Here is a 16,452-nt window from a genome sequence, read left to right as displayed (position 1 = left end):
ATGTTTTTTATGTTAAATCTCGACCTGAAAAGTAACTAAAGCTGTCAGCTAAATGTAGTAAAAAGTAGTAAAAAGTACAATATTTGCCTCAAAATGCAGTGAAGTAGAAGTATGAAGTTACATGAAATGGAAATACTCAAGTAAAGTACCTTAAAATTGTACTTAAGTACAGCATTCGAGTAAATGTACTTAGTTATATTCCACCACTGCTTGTTTGGTCCATTTTCAGGAAAAGTGGTCACGAGGAACTAAAAACGTATATTTTAAGAACTGATTTTAATGTGTGATTAATGTGGTGGATCATGTATTTTTTGTAAGTGTCCAAGAGTAAAATTAAAAATGCTATATAAATGAAATATCTAATTGTAATTATCATTGTTATTATTATTATTAATAACAGAAGCTTTACTTTTACTTTTTCTAACCAAATCCTGATTGTTTGATTTACAGAAAGCATAGCAGAATTGCTGACATGGTCAAAACATCAAATGCTGTTGTGTATTGAAGGAAACATAGACTGTAGTGCCCTCTACGGTTAAAACAGCATGAGTGATGCACTGAGAAATGCAGATCAAATTGTGTTTATTATCAGGATAACTTCACAATTACAAACAGGGAATGATAGATGGTTATAAGTCATCAGAATCACAGTGTAACTCCCATAAAGAACTCATATATGGCATGCAGAGGGTGAATATTTCTGATAAGTCAAGGATCCTCCAAAAATTTACAAATTGATTTGTCAGTGTGTCTGCTGCGTTCGATTGCACTCGGAAATCGGAAAGGTCCGACCTCCGAGTCGGAAAAGTGCAATAGAACGGCCCTTGAAGCAGCCCGAGTAGGTCTGAAAAACGTGGAAAACGTCAAAGCAAAATGGCGCCACACACCGTGAGAGGTAAACAGTCACTTTATCTTCAACATTTAGTCTGTTATGTGTCGTTTAATTTAGCATTTGTGTTACTAAAAGTGTTTAATTACTTTGTAGTGGTATTTTCACTCCCACTCTGTTAATTAAAGAGTTTGTGTGAGCGTAGTAGGGATGAAAAAGCACAGTAAAAGTGTAAAAAAAAATTGTTTTACCCATATTTAAACTACATTAGTGTAATACTGCTCTTCTTTTTTTATCATATCCAGGAAATTGATAAGATTTAATTATAATTTTGTCTCTTAAGTATTTGCAGACCACAATTCCACCCTATATTTGGACCCAGAGAGGACACAACTATTTAACTGTATGTTGTAAGGTAGCTGATGTACTTCCCCAGAATAATTTTTAAATGCTCGAAAGACATCCAAACAAACATCAGTTTGCTGTGGTCGGCCATGTTTTCCGAGGTTGAGCAATAAAACGTATTTACCTCGGAAGTCGGAATTTTCTAACTCGGATCTTTCCGAATTCCGAGTGCAATTGAACGCAGCATTATCAGTGTTTATTGACAGAATTCGCTGGGCAGGTGCTCGTGTTCAGGGTTCCAAGGTGATTTAGCAAAACACTCCGCGGCCTTCCGGTCACACTCACAGATGAACATCTCACACTCGGTGTTATTGTCTGGGGAAGAGAAAGCAGATCAGCCAACAAAACAATCCTGTAAATAAAAGAAACTGAGAATACATCAGTTTCTGCACTGTAAAAAAGAGTGTCTAAAAACAAGATAAAAACACTAAATCTGAGGGAAGTTATCTTGCTGCATGGACAGATAATTTCACTTCACAAGATGTATTGAAATAAGATTGTTGAATCTAGAAATAAGCATGTTGAACGCTTAAAATAAGAAATTAACTCTTAAAACAAGATCAATTAAAGCTGCAAACAGCGATGAACTGCCCCGAGCAGAGTGCAAAGACAATTAGTTGTTTTTCTTACCAAGATAAAACTTTTTGTGTCTTTTTTTTGGGTGATTTTATGTCTTTTGTGTCTTTTTTGTTGTTGATGATTTTCCGTCTTTTGTGTCTTTGTTTGTTTTTTTTTTTTTTCTTTTAATGTCTTTTTTTGTCTTTTTTGTGATTTTACATCTTTTGTTTCTTTTTTTAGTCATTTTATGTCTTTTGTGTCTTTTTTGTGTCTTTTTGTGTCTTTTTTGTGTCTTTTTTTGGTCATTTTGTGTCTTTTTACATCTTCTTTTGGTTGCAAAATGACCAAAAAAGAGAAAAAATGTACAAAAGAGATAAAAAATTAAAGCTGCAAGCAGCGATGAACTGGCCCGAGCAGAGTGCACTGACAATTATTTGTTTTTCTTAAGATTTTATATCTTTTGTTTCTTTTTTGGTCTTTTTGTGTCTTTTTTTGGTCACAAAATGACAAGCAGCGATGAACTGGCCCGAGCAGAGTGCACTGACAATTATTTTTATTTATTAGTTTCTTACCAAGATAAAAAAAAACCTTTAGATTTAGAAGTTTGTTAGAATAATTTAGAATTTATCTTGTTTTAGGAGTTAATTTCTTATTTTAAGCGTTCAACATGCTCATTTCTAGATTAAACAATCTTAATTCAAGAAATCCTGTCAAGGTAAATTATCTGTCCATGCAGCAAGATAATTTCCCTCAGATTTAGTGTTTTTATCTTGTTTATAGCAGTGTGTATACACAAGGAACATCTCTTTGTTTCGGTGTACTCACTGCCACAGGTGACCACCTTGTTAGTCTCGTCACAGTCGTATTCATAGAACTCAGTGTAGGGATTGTCGAGGATGGGCCAGCAGTCAGGGTGCTGCATGGAGTCACTGTAACACTGGTCATGGACCTGGCAGCACCTGCAAGATGAGTTTTAAACAGAGAACAGTGGTGGAAGAAGTATTCAGATCTCTTACTTAACCCTCTGGAGTCTCCAAAAGCTCCAAATCCAGACTTCTTGATGACATCCAGACTAGAAAACAAAGCAGCGTGGAGCCCTACTGTAAATTTACCTCTAAAGTTCTGGCTGTAAACTCCATGAGGCCAGTTTCAGTTTGATGATGATATACCAAGTAAAACTGGAGACAAGCTCAAATAGATTTAGTATAAAATGACAAAAAAAAGACACAGAAAAACAAAATGACTAAAAAAAAGACACAAAAAGACACAAAATGACTAAAAAAAGAAACCAAATGACTTAAAAAAGACACAAAATGACCAAAAAGACACAAAATGACTAAAAAAAGACACAAAAAACAAAATGACTAAAAAAAGACACAAAATGACAAAAAAGACACAAAATGACTAAAAAAAGACACAAAAAACAAAATGACTAAAAAAAGACACAAAATGACAAAAAAGACACAAAATGACTAAAAAAAGACACAAAAAAACAAAATGACTAAAAAGAAGACACAAAATGACTAAAAAAAGACACAAAAAAACAAAATGACTAAAAAGAAGACACAAAATGACTAAAAAAAGACACAAAATGACTAAAAAAAGACACAAAATGACAAAAAAGACACAAAATGACTAAAAAGAAGACACAAAATGACTAAAAAAAGACACAAAATGACTAAAAAAAGACACAAAATGACAAAAAAAGACACAAAATGCCAAAAAATGACACAAAATGAGTAAAAAAAGACACAAAATGACAAAAAAGAAAAACACAAAATAACTTAAAGAGACAAACAACAAAAGACACTTGTTGAGGTTGTGCTGAAAAAAATATACCAACATGGCATTTAAACATTTTTTAAGTGGTGTATACAGGCAGGATGAAAAGGGTTCAAAAATGGACTAAACAGCCCAAGACTCCATAGAGTTAGGTAAAAGTACTAATACCACACTGTGAAAAAACTGTACTTAAGTACAGTACTTGAGTAAATGTACTTAGTTACCTTCCACCACTAACAGAGTAGATCAAGTTATTATTACATGTCATAAGAATGAATCAGAGTGAATCATTACCTGTCCAGGTCATCCACAGGTTTGCCAGATCCTCCCAGCCCACAGTAGCAGCCGTAGTCAGCGTAGTCAAACACCGGCCAGCTGTCAGGCCTCAAACACACAATCATACTCCGAAACTGGTTCAGAGCCTTGTAGTCCAGTGAGCAGGCTGGAACACAACAAGCACACACACTCAACAGTCTTTATACAAAAAGGTGTGTATTGATAACAGCACAAAAATAAAGCGTTACAGCAATATACTGTACAATGGCTTCCAAAAGTCACACAAAAAAATACAAAAAACATGTTAAAAAAAACGCACACAAAATTACAAAAAACATAAATGAAAAAAATGCAAAAAACACATTTTTTAAATCAAAAAACACAAAAACACACCCAAAAAATTACAAAAAAACATAAAAACACACAGAACACACACATAAAAACCACAAAAAACACATAAAAATTACAGATAAAAGACACAGATAAAAACATACAAAATATTACAAAAAACACAGATAAAAACACACAAAAACAAAAAAAAATGCATTAAAAATATTGAAACGGACACTGCAAAATCTGAAAAATCTCTGCAAAAAAAGTATATGCGGCCAGGACTGCTCAGATGACATGGGGAGTGTTGGTGTTTACACCGCTGACACAGTAACTTTGGACTAATGTGAGGAAGCTAATAAGTGAAAAGTAGAGAGTGACTGAGCAAGAGGCTGCTGGACAAGAGACTCAGATCGGCTTTTAGTTGTTGTTTGGAGCTTCATGAAATAAAAGGCTGCAGAAAGAAGAATTGAAGCTGGTCCTCTTGCTGTTGGGCAGGAAGTCACCTAATATTATCTGGCCTGCTGTGTCTGGTGGTGTTGCACTTGCTGGATGTTTGGCAACATTAGCAGCATTGTTGACTAGTTTTTGATATTAATCCTCTGGGGTCTATGATCGTGTCGTCCTGATCAGATCACATGAAGTTTAACAAAAAAACATTCAACATTGACATTTGCAGGTCATGTAAAACCAAATATATGATAATAGGATAAGATAATAATGATCATATGTAATTTTGCACATAGTTTGTCTTTGAAGAGTTGCAGCTAACAAGGAAAAAAGCCTATAAATATACATGTATTTATGGGACTTTCTTGAATATAGTTTGGTTATATTTAAATTTTACCTTTTTATATGTTCATATTTGTATCCTATGTTTACATTTTCAAGTTCCAAAACAGTTAATTGAGCATATTTTTGGTTTTTATTGTAGTAAATAGTATACATTTTCAACTCGGATTTCATGATTTTTGGGCTCAATATGTTGATAAAGTAGGTTAAAGTGAGAAAATAATTGTCAGATCATATAGGTGAAGAAAAAATGGATACCAAATATGGGTATAGTAAACATTTTTTATGCGGTACATCAAGGGAAAAATCAAAAGTATTCAAAAACGGCCAAAATAGGCTCAGACCCCATAGGGTTAAGTAACGTATTAAGGCTGAGGCTAAATATAAGGACAAACATCATGCAGTTCCTAGTGAAAATAAATGCTATAAACAGCTAATTGTTTTGTTGTTGTTTTGTATTAACAAAATAACATTTTGACACTAAAACATGCACAATGTTTGTATTTAAATACACGAAGAACACGACTGGGAAGATACAGAATGATACAAAAAATGCTTTAAAAAATTGACTTGCCGTTTAAAATTTAGGTTCACATGTTTTAAAGTACTTTGGAGGAGTTTTTGATCCTCACTATTGGCTTATTTTAACATATCTGTAGTGTGAAATATATATCAGGCTATATTTTGAAATTGACGTACCCAACACTGATTCACAACCACCATAGCTTCCTACGGGCAGCTTTTGTCAGGCTGTACTCACCAACAGAGAGGCCTGCAGCCATGAGAAGCAGCATCTCGAGGGTCTTCATCCTGTAAGAGACAGAGTCAGTCACAGAGTAGCTCTCACTCTGATATCAGCAACTTTTTTATATCAAGTCGTGGACCTTCAGAGTTGTCAGCTGCTCAAACAACACGGAGTCCCACGCCTCGCCATGCACCGACTGTTGGGTTCAAAGACAAGCCAGCAAATGTAAAAGCATGAAAAAACTAACACTCTCTGGACCAAGAACCTTCTAGCTCACCTTTGGGGTATAAGGGGTCCATGAGGGGACACGGGCCAATTGCGGCCCTCGTGACGATATTTTGTGGCCCTCACCTTGATATGAAAGTTTAATGTGAGTTTTTTTGTGTCTTTTTTTGGTAATTATGTGTCTTTTATAGTAATTTTGTATTTTTTGGTAATTTTGTGTCTTTTTTTAATAATTTTGTGTCTTTTTTAAAATAATTTTGTGTCTTTTTTTTACTAATTTTGTGTCTTTTTTGGTAATTTTGTGTCTTTTTTTAATAATTTTGTGTCTTTTTTAAAATAATTTTGTGTCTTTTTTTTTACTAATTTTGTGTCTTTTTTAAAATAATTTTGTGTCTTTTTTTACTAATTTTGTGTCTTTTTTGGTAAATTTGTGTCTTTTTTTTTTTAAACTAATTTTGCATCTTTTCAATAATTTTGTGTATTTTTGGTAATTCTGTGTATTTTTGGTGATTTTGTGTCTTTTTTGTAATTTTGTGTCTTTTTTGTTGATTTTATGTCTTTTTTTGTTCATTTTCTGTCTTTTTACAGTAATTTAGTTTTTCTCTTTGTAATGTACTTTACTGTTCCCCAAAACCACGACAAAGCTGAGTATTGGCCCATGAACATTACTGCTGTTCCTGAGAAATGAACATAACAGGAGTTTAATCATCAACATACAGTAGTATTCCAGTTTGTATAGGTCAAACTTTCTGTAGACACTATTTTGTAGTTATGTAATACCCTCGTGCAGTTTAGAGTTAACCACGAGACCAAATACAACCTGCAGGTAGACGGTATGTCCCACCATATGTCCAGGGACACGGAAAGTCCCAGACTTCAGTCGCCGTGGTGATATGAAGGTGATGACGATCAGAGGGCGGGAGCAGAGTGTTCAAAGGCAGCTCTCCAGGAGTATGTGTGACTTTACAGCACATTTGATAAGTCATAAAAGCGCTCTCTATGGTAACTGGAGTGTAAATTACAGTTTTTTAACTGAACCTTAAAAACTTTTTCAAAACACACAATGAGACGGGAATCAGCTGTGATCAATGTGATCTTCAATCCATTAGTTTTGAACATGAGGTTTTCTGTTTTGACAAACCGTGTGAAAGCAATTGAAAATTCACCAGTTAACATTTAAGGTTTTGGTCTTGATTGACTTACTGGATCAACATTTTGAACACAAAAAAACACACAAAAACAATTTTTTTCCCCATACAAAAAACACATAAAAACACAATCAAAACGCACAAAAAAACACATTAAAACACATAAAAACACACCAAAATCACATTTTTTTTTACAAAAAAAACACACACAAAACACACAAAATAACTAAACACAAATAAAAACATACATAAAAACAAATAAAAACACACCGGAATCACATTTTTTTTTACAAAAACCACACAAAAAAAAAAAAAAAATAGAAAAACATACAAATAAAAAAACGCACAACAAAATACAAAAAAACACATAAAAATACACAAAAATCACAAAAAAACATTAGACCTAAAAAATTACATTAAAATGCTGAATGCAAACTACAGAATTTGAAAATATCTGCAAAAAAGGGAAAATAACACTTTACGAGGTGTTTTTTTTACCTTTGCTGAAAAGGAGTTGACGCACTAAATTGGACATGAAAAGCCAAAACTTTAGAGGGAAGCTGACAGCAGGGCTCCATGCTGCTTCATTTTTTGGTTTTGACGTCATGAAGAAGTCGTGCTCCGGCGCTTTCCTGGACTCCAGAGGGTTAAAACTACTTTTTAACGTGTAAAATGTGATAATTTGATAGTAAACGGGTCATATTGGTTGTAAAAAACTGTAATAAATGGCTATCAAACATGCAAACAGCATGTGAGGCAAAATGAGAGACACAGATGAAATTATGTTTATTATCATAACTTTTTCACAGTTACAAACCAAAAAAAAATGTAATTAAGCACATGAAGGTAATGATGGCTGGTTCTAGTCACCATATTTACAGTGTATTCCCATAGAGAAAGCATGATGTGTGCATGTGTGAATGTATAAGGTGAATATTTCTACTACACCAAGGCTCCCCAGCAAATAGATTTGTCACTTGTGAGAATTAAAAGAATAATGATATGTCATGTCATAGTATGAATTCCTAATTGGATGCTGTTGTTGGTTTTAATCACAGTGGTGGCCGGGAAGGTGCTCGTGTTCGGGGTTCCACGGAGCTTTGGCGAAACACTCGGCGGCCTTCCTGTCACACTCACAGATGAACATCTCACACTCGTCGTTCTTTTCTAAAGGCGGAAAAGCAGACAGGGATCCATGGATTAATTTGTTTGGAGAAGAATTCACACTCAACAGAGATAGGTTTGCGTTTTTAATTGCGTTTTAATAGTCAGTGGTAATATACAGTCACGGAAAAAATTATTAAACCACCATTGTTTTCTTCAATTTCTTGTCTTATCTTAATGTCTGGTACAACTAAAGGTTCACTTGTTTGGACAAATATAATGATAACAACAAAAATAGCTCATAAGAGTTTAATTTAACCCTCTGAAATGTTCGGATATTATGTCTGTTAAAAATCTGTTAAAAATCTTTACTATGCCATGTTGGTATCAGTTTTTTCAGCGTTACCTCACCTATATGTCCTGATAATTAATTTATAACTTTGACTTACTTGATCAAACTTTTGAACCCAAAAGAAACAAAGGAAACTGAATCAGATAAAATCTGATTTTGAAAATTATGTTTCAAACCACAGAATTTTAAATGTTGCAAATATGAACACAGGTTGCATATATTACATATAACAGGTAAAATGAGGATAATCTCTAGTTCTATATTTTTATACCAAATATTTTTGACAATATCACCGGTTTTACTTGGCCCAATAAGGTGGTAAGTCTCAATGTTGCTTCATTTTTTTCATATTTTTTTCATCTACAGATATGCAATGATTGTATGTCAATTTTGTCAAGTCTCTATTTGATCATATGACATATGATAGTTAAAGTGCAATATCTGAGCACTGAAGCACATAATATCAGTTTTATTATAACAGTAACAGTTTTCTCTCATCAACATAGATCTATGTTTAGCCCTGCTGAGACAATAACTGAAAATATAGTGGTGGAAATGGGGAAAAAATGCATAATACTGCAGTTTTTACAAGCAAATCAACACATTTATGAGCAAGAAAATCTCCTCTCAGTGTACTCACGGCCACAGGTGACCTTCTTGTTTTTCTCGTCACAGTCGTAGTGATAGAGCTCAGTGTAGGGATTATCAAAAATGGGCCAACACTCAGGATGCTGCATGGCATCAGTGTAACACTGGTCATGGACCTGGCAGCACCTGCAGGTCAAAGGATGGATGGATGGATGGATATAGAAGATCAGTTTGTAGGTAAGGTACAGTGGCAAGATGATGGTTATATAATATAATATGTAATAATAATAGTAACAATATGATAAAATAAAAATAAATAAAATAATATATAATATAATATGTAATAATAATAGTAACAATATGATAAAATAAAAATAAATAAAATAATATATAATATAATATGTAATAATAATAGTAACAATATGATAAAATAAAAATAAATAAAATAAAATAATATATAATATAATATGTAATAATAATAGTAACAATATAATAAAATTAAAATAAATAAAATAATATATAATATAATATGTAATAATAATAGTAACAATATAATAAAATTAAAATAAATAAAATAATATGTAATATAATATGTAATAATAATAGTAACAATATAATAAAATAAAATAAATAAAATAATAATAATAGTATATCACAGTATATAGTAATAATAGTAATGGCAGCAACATATATAATAATAATAATAATAGTAGTAGTAGTAATAGTATTAATAATAATAACATAGCAATGTGTCATGCGTAGGTGTAAAAAAAGGTCAAACAAGATTGATTGATTGAATGATGATGATGATGATGATGATGATGATGAAAAGTTATTTTTTAAAGTGTGGTATGAATCAGAGTGAGTGAATAATAACCTGTCCAGTTCATCCACTGGTGTCCCTGATCCTCCCTTCCCACAGTAGCAGCCGTAGTCAGCGTAGTCCAACACGGGCCAGCTGTCAGGCATCACACACAGGATCATGTTCCGAAACTGGTTCAGAGCCTTGTAGTCCAGAGAGTGGGCTGGAACACAACAAGAAGACGCACTCAGAGTTCAGTTTATACTAAAAGATGCACAACTACCATGTGTACAGACGCTCAGTAGGGCTGGGCGATATATCCATATAAAAGATTTATCTAGATCAGGGGTCTCAAACTCATATTACCTGGGGGCCACTGGAGGCAGTATCAAAATAACCAAAAAAAGACACAAAATTACAAAAAAAAGGACACAAAATGAAAGAAAAAAACTAAATTACTTAAAAAAAGACAAAATGATCAAAAAAAGTCACAAAATTAAAAAAAAGACACAAAATGACCAAAAAAGAGACAAAATGACAAAAAAAACCTAAATTACTTAAAGAAGAAACAAAATGACCAAAAAAAGGACACAGAATTACCAAAAAAGACACAAAATTACTTCAAAAAGACACAAAATTACCAAAAAAGACACAAAATTAAAAAAAAAAGACACATAATTACCAAAAAAAAACCCACAAAATTACCAAAAATAGTAATTAAAGGGACCTTCCACCCACAACACAGTAAAGTACCATTCATATAAAACTCACATTAAACTTTCATATCAAGGTGGGGGCCACAAAATATCGTCACGAGGGCCACAATTGGCCCGCGGGCCGCGAGTTTGAGACCCCTGATATATATATTTTTAACCCTTTGATTACCCATTTTTAGTTATAACTCAATTTCGACCAAAAATGTAATTACTACAGTTAGACTCTGTAGGGCAGAATAAATGCAGTCCTTACTAGAGTTTGTCATATTTAGTTATTTTGTAATTTTCATTATTATTTTCTCATATGAATACATTTATTTCAGAAAAAGATTGGCCTATTTTATTTCATAGGCTATTTTTATTTAAGATTTTTTTATATTATTAATTATTAATATTTTTTATGTAAATTTTTTTATGGAGCTTTGTTTTTTTTTTTTAAAAAAGGTACTCCTGTTGTTATACAGTATTTATGTTGACTTAAATAAACGGTTTCAATAAAACTACTTGTGACATGTCATATTTGGCTTATAATAAAAATATCGGGATATATATCGTATATCGATACTTAGCCTAAATATATCGAGATATGATTTTTGGTCCATATCGCCCAGCCCTAACAGACGTAGAGCGGTACTCACCTAGAGAGAGGCCTGCAGCCAGGAGAAATAGAGCCTGGAGGGTTTTCATCCTGTAAGTCAGAGAGCCAGTCACAGAGAAGCTGTCACACTAACTCCAGGCTCTCTTTATATATATAGTACGAGGCCTTCGGAGCTGCACTGTCAGCTGTTTATACTACACACGACTCACAATGTATGGACTCAGGGATTTAATCACAAACCAGCACATGTAAAGGCAGGTAAAATTCTCACACTCCCTGAACACTGAGTCATGTTGTTATATGTGTCACATGTGACTCTCACCACTGACTCCTTATGGCTTGGACAAAGAATTATAAGGAAATCATTAAAGGTTATGGGTTAACATTTTAATTTTCATTTGTCACCATTGCAGGCCAAAAGTGATTCTTACATTCTCTAATTGTGTTGCCTGTATGTATACTAGAGGTCGACCGATATATCAGCCGGCCGATACGTGTGTGCGTTCACCGATCAATTAGCCCATAGTCAAATTTGAAAATGCCTAAAAATGCTAAAAAATACTTTTATTGTAGACTGTTGATACATAAAAGAGCATAGTTTGTCCATAAATTACAGAAAAACACCATATTATGAGATGTCCAAAAAAAAAAAAAAAGTCATACTATAGTATGTCAATTTTTGTCAAAAACTGTCAAATTTTAAAATGCTAAAAAAAAGACTTTATTATAGTCTGTTGATACATATTAAAGCATAGTTTGTCCATAAATTACAGAAAAAAAAACATTATTAGATTTTCAAAAATTGGATAAAAACAAAAAAGTCATACTATAGTATGTCGATTCTTGTCAAAAATGGTGAAATTTTAAAAAGAATAAAAATGCTTTAAATGACTATTATAGTCTGTTGATACATATTAGAGCATAGTTTGCTTAAAATGACTTTATTATAGTCATTAAGGATCTGAACCTCCTGAATAAGCCGTTTATTTATTAAATCAGGGTAATTGAAACTTACAGAGATAATAGATAATAAAAATTAAAACTCCAGACACTGCTTATTATGTTCAAAGCTAGAAAAAAACTAAATTACTTAAAAAAAGACACAAAATGACCAAAAAAGACACAAAATTACACAAAAAAAGACACAAAATTACACAAAAAAAGACACAAAATGACCAAAAAAGTCACAAAATTACTAAAAAAGACACAAAATTACCCAAAAAAAGACACAAAATGACCAAAAAATGTACACAAAATTATTTTTAAAAGACACAAAATTACCCAAAAAAAGACACAAAATTATTTTTTTTAAAAGACACAAAATGACCAAAAAAAAGTAATTAAAGGGACCTTCCACACACAACATGGTAAAGTGCCATTCATATAAAACTCACATTAAACTTTCATATCAAGGTGGGGGCCACAAAATATCGTCACGAGGGCCGCAATTGGCCCGCGGGCCGCGAGTTTGAGACCCCTGGGCTAGAGGCAGGGTGAACTCTGGACAGGTCGCTGTCACCTTTAACACACTTCTGAGCATTAAAACATCAGTGGGCGCGTCTTTAAACTACGTGCTGAACAACTGGTGCTGGTGCTCACAATGACATTTAACCTGTATCAGTGTGTCATAGCCACATGTTTCATGAGTCTAGCCTCATTTGTGAGCCCAGGAAAACAAGTGTTTTGAATTGTTTGTCAACAATAGAGCCATTTGAGTTGCCTACAGTCCTAACTGATCAACAGAAGATCCCATAGCACATATATTCTCCACAACACCCTATTTTAACTAGACAAGAAAGAAAGCTATGTGCGATTTCTGTTCATTGACTCACAATATTATATAGAACAGTCATATATGTGTTTTTTAGAGTCATTAGCAAACAACCTATTCTATCATTTAGGTATTAGGACATGTTTGAGAATCATTAAGGATCCAAATTTTTGGACAGATTATACTATAATATGTATCAACAAACTATATGTTGATGTATATGTCGATTTTTGTCAAAAATTGTCAATTTGGAAATAGCCTAAAATGCCTAAAAATACTTTATTATAGTCTGTTGATACATATTAAAGCATAGTTTGTCCATAAATTACAGAAAAACACCATATTATGGGATGTCCAAAACGTAGGGGGAAAAAAAAGTCATACTATAGTATGCCATTTTTTGTCAAAAATTGTCAAATTTTAAAATGGTAAAAATGACTTTATTATAGTCTATTGATACATATTAGAGCATAGTTTGTCCACAAATTACAGGAAAAAACTATATTATTGGATATCCAAAAATTGGATAAAAAACTAAAAACTCATACTATAGTATGTCGATTTTTGTTAAAAATTGTGAAATTTTAAAATGCCTAAAAATAATAAAAATGACTGATACATATTAGAGCATAGTTTGTCCATATATTACAGAAAAAAAACACATTATTGGATTTTCAAACTTCATACAAAAAGTCATACTTTACATACTATAGTATGTAATTTTTTGTCAAAAATGGTCAAATTTTAAAATGCCTAACAATAATAAAAATGACTTCATTCTACTCTGTTGATACATTTTATAGCATAGTTTGTCCATAAATCACAGGAAAAAAACGATATTATTTAATGTCAAAAAATTGGACAAAAACAAAAAAGGCATACTATACTATGTCATTTTTTGTCAAAAATTGTCAAATTTTAAAATGTTAAAAATGACTTTATTATAGTCTATTGATACATATTATAGCATAGTTTGTCCATAAATTACAGGGGGAAAAAACATTGGATTTTCAAAAATTGGACAAAAACAAAAAAGGCATACTATAGTATGTCGACTTTTGTCAAAAATGGTCAAATTGTAAAATGCCTGAAAATGCTTTAAATGACTTTATTATAGTCTGTTGATACATATTATAGCATAGTTTGTCCATAAATGACAGGAAAAACGCCATAATAAGGCAAGTCCAAAAATTGGACAAAAACAAAAAAGGCAAACTATGCTCTAATATGTATCAACAGACTACAATAAAGTAATTTTAAGCATTTTTAGGCATTTTAAAATTTGACCATTTTTGACAAAAATCGACATTCTATGTCGATTTTTGTCAAAAATAGTAAAATTTTAAAATACCTAAAAATGCTTAAAATTACTTTATTATAGTCTGTTGATACATATTAGAGCATAGTTTGGTTAAAATGACTTTATTATAGTCATTAAGGATCCGAACCTCCTGAATAATGACCTTTTCTCCCCATTGAGATACCAGATAGACCAGGCCTTATACTACTAATCATACTACACTTGATTATGATTATTTTGTCTTGACTACAAAGGGGGAAATAATCATTAAGGGTGCATCAATTAACAAAAATGATTCATTATCACACAGTACGATTTTTCTGTAGACACTGTTGCATGATAATGTGACTTAACGTGAGACCAAATCCAACCTGGACATGTTTTTCCATATGTACTCAGACATGGAAAATCCCAGACGTTAAGAACAGCGGTGATATGAATGTTGATGAGCAATCAGAGGTTGGGAGCAAAGTGTTCAAAGGCCTGTGGAACGTGCAGCAGCTGTGGAGGAAATATGTCCAGAACATCTCATCACAGTGCAGTCTTTGGGGGGTTTGGTATTTATTATAGGTTCCTAATCGCTAATCAGAACAGTGATAATATAGGTCTAGGTAAATTCATATTTAAAACATTTAATACTCTACTATTTTCTGTTTACATGCTTTCTTTGGGTCTGATATTCTGTTGCCATAACATTACTTTCCACAACACAGAACTTAATGTTTTGATGACAGTTATACGGACATATTTTCTCATTTTATGGCTTAATTTCAAATACTGGAAGTCACCAAACTTCATCTGGCTCAATAAATCCCATTCTGAGGTCCTATATCGTCACCCTGTTAAAATAATCACCTCACTAATTTTTTTTTAACTAACTAAGTTTTGCAGGAAACACAAAAAACTTCACCAAAAGTGTAACATATGATATTTATTGATCATTTCACTCAAAAAGGATGTAACAAAGGATGGCTATTGGTATAGTAATAACACTGTGTGTAAATTATGTAACTTAACGTGTGTTGTTAAGTGTTGTTAACAACTTAACAACACTTAACACTTTACATGACATGACAAGTATCATGAGCATTAATGTTACTTCAAAGTGTCATTAATGTACATGACACATCCCATGTCATGTTTATAACACGCTCATGTCACTCTTATGTAGACAGACTGGTCTACAGAGCTGGTTCTGTGGTTGGAGCAGGTTGGAGCCACTGGAGGAGGTGGTGGAGAGATGACCTGTCAACATGTTGGAGGCCATCTTGAAATACCCGGATCATCCGCTACACAAAACCTTTATGGACCAAAAAAACAGCAGTGGACGGCTCCTCTCTCTCTGCTGCAGGACGGAGAGATACAAAAGATCCTTCTCTCCTACAGCCATCAGACTGTCTCATTCTAACAGAGATAACAGACTTACTAAATTTACCCTCAGGGATAAATAGTCATTTTGAATTTGAAAACCTGACCTGAAACCTAAAAAATAATCAAGGAAAGTGTTTTTTTTTATCTCAAAATTCCAAGAGACAAGACCATACCAGCTCCATCGTTGCAAACCTCACTGGCTAGCTGTCAGGTGCAGAACATCTTAACCCATAAGATCCCACAGTGACACCCGTGTAACAAACATTTTAAATGTTCTAGAATCTCCCATATTCAGCTTTATGCTTCACATTAACTCATTAAATCCCTAAGTGACACATAGTCAACACCCTGGTGTGGTGGTCATGTGACTGTGACAAGAAGTGACTTCTCCGAAATGTGGCTGTGACTGGAAACAAATCTAAAAAAGTAGCAAATTTCAAAAAGCTCATTTTTTGTTACTTGGCTAAGTTAAAACCCATTTAACAATTCTAATCAATTCTAAAGACACTGGCGTAACAGTTTATTTTGGTCGGTCTGAGGATCATCTTTTTGTATTTTTTGGTTTCTGTCATATTTTTGTCTGCTGTGTAATTTATTTATTTGTATTGTTCCTGTTTTTAATATCTGTCTCCTATGGACCCTGGGTCTTGAATAAAATTTGATTGATTGATTAATCCGTTAAAAGGGTCTAAAATGAAATTTGTTGTCTAACAGCACTATTAAAGTCATACTTATGATATAAGCGATGGACATTATTGAT

At 32.8% G+C, this 16,452-nt stretch overlaps 2 protein-coding genes across 2 annotated transcripts; both read right to left on the bottom strand.

The window, feature by feature from the left end:
- Positions 1-1,416: 1,416 nt before the first annotated feature.
- Positions 1,417-5,875, bottom strand: LOC131992494 (phospholipase A2-like). The gene is made up of 4 exons (XM_059358097.1): positions 5,733-5,875; positions 3,869-4,016; positions 2,618-2,751; positions 1,417-1,549 (listed from the first exon to the last, which is right to left on the bottom strand). Exons 1-4 carry the CDS (start codon positions 5,779-5,781, stop codon positions 1,431-1,433), a joined length of 450 nt encoding a protein of 149 aa, XP_059214080.1. The 5' UTR covers positions 5,782-5,875; the 3' UTR covers positions 1,417-1,430.
- Positions 5,876-8,025: 2,150 nt separating this feature from the next.
- On the bottom strand, positions 8,026-11,339 carry LOC131992906 (phospholipase A2, minor isoenzyme-like). Its single transcript, XM_059358617.1, has 4 exons — positions 11,291-11,339; positions 10,012-10,159; positions 9,187-9,320; positions 8,026-8,257 (listed from the first exon to the last, which is right to left on the bottom strand). Exons 1-4 carry the CDS (start codon positions 11,337-11,339, stop codon positions 8,139-8,141), a joined length of 450 nt encoding a protein of 149 aa, XP_059214600.1. The 3' UTR covers positions 8,026-8,138.
- Positions 11,340-16,452: the final 5,113 nt, after the last annotated feature.

The sequence above is a fragment of the Centropristis striata genome, chromosome 19 (assembly GCF_030273125.1).
Source record: "Centropristis striata isolate RG_2023a ecotype Rhode Island chromosome 19, C.striata_1.0, whole genome shotgun sequence".
Lineage (NCBI taxonomy): Eukaryota > Metazoa > Chordata > Actinopteri > Perciformes > Serranidae > Centropristis > Centropristis striata.
The sequence above is the reverse complement of the archived record's forward strand: the minus strand, read 5'-3'. Positions and strand labels throughout refer to the sequence as shown.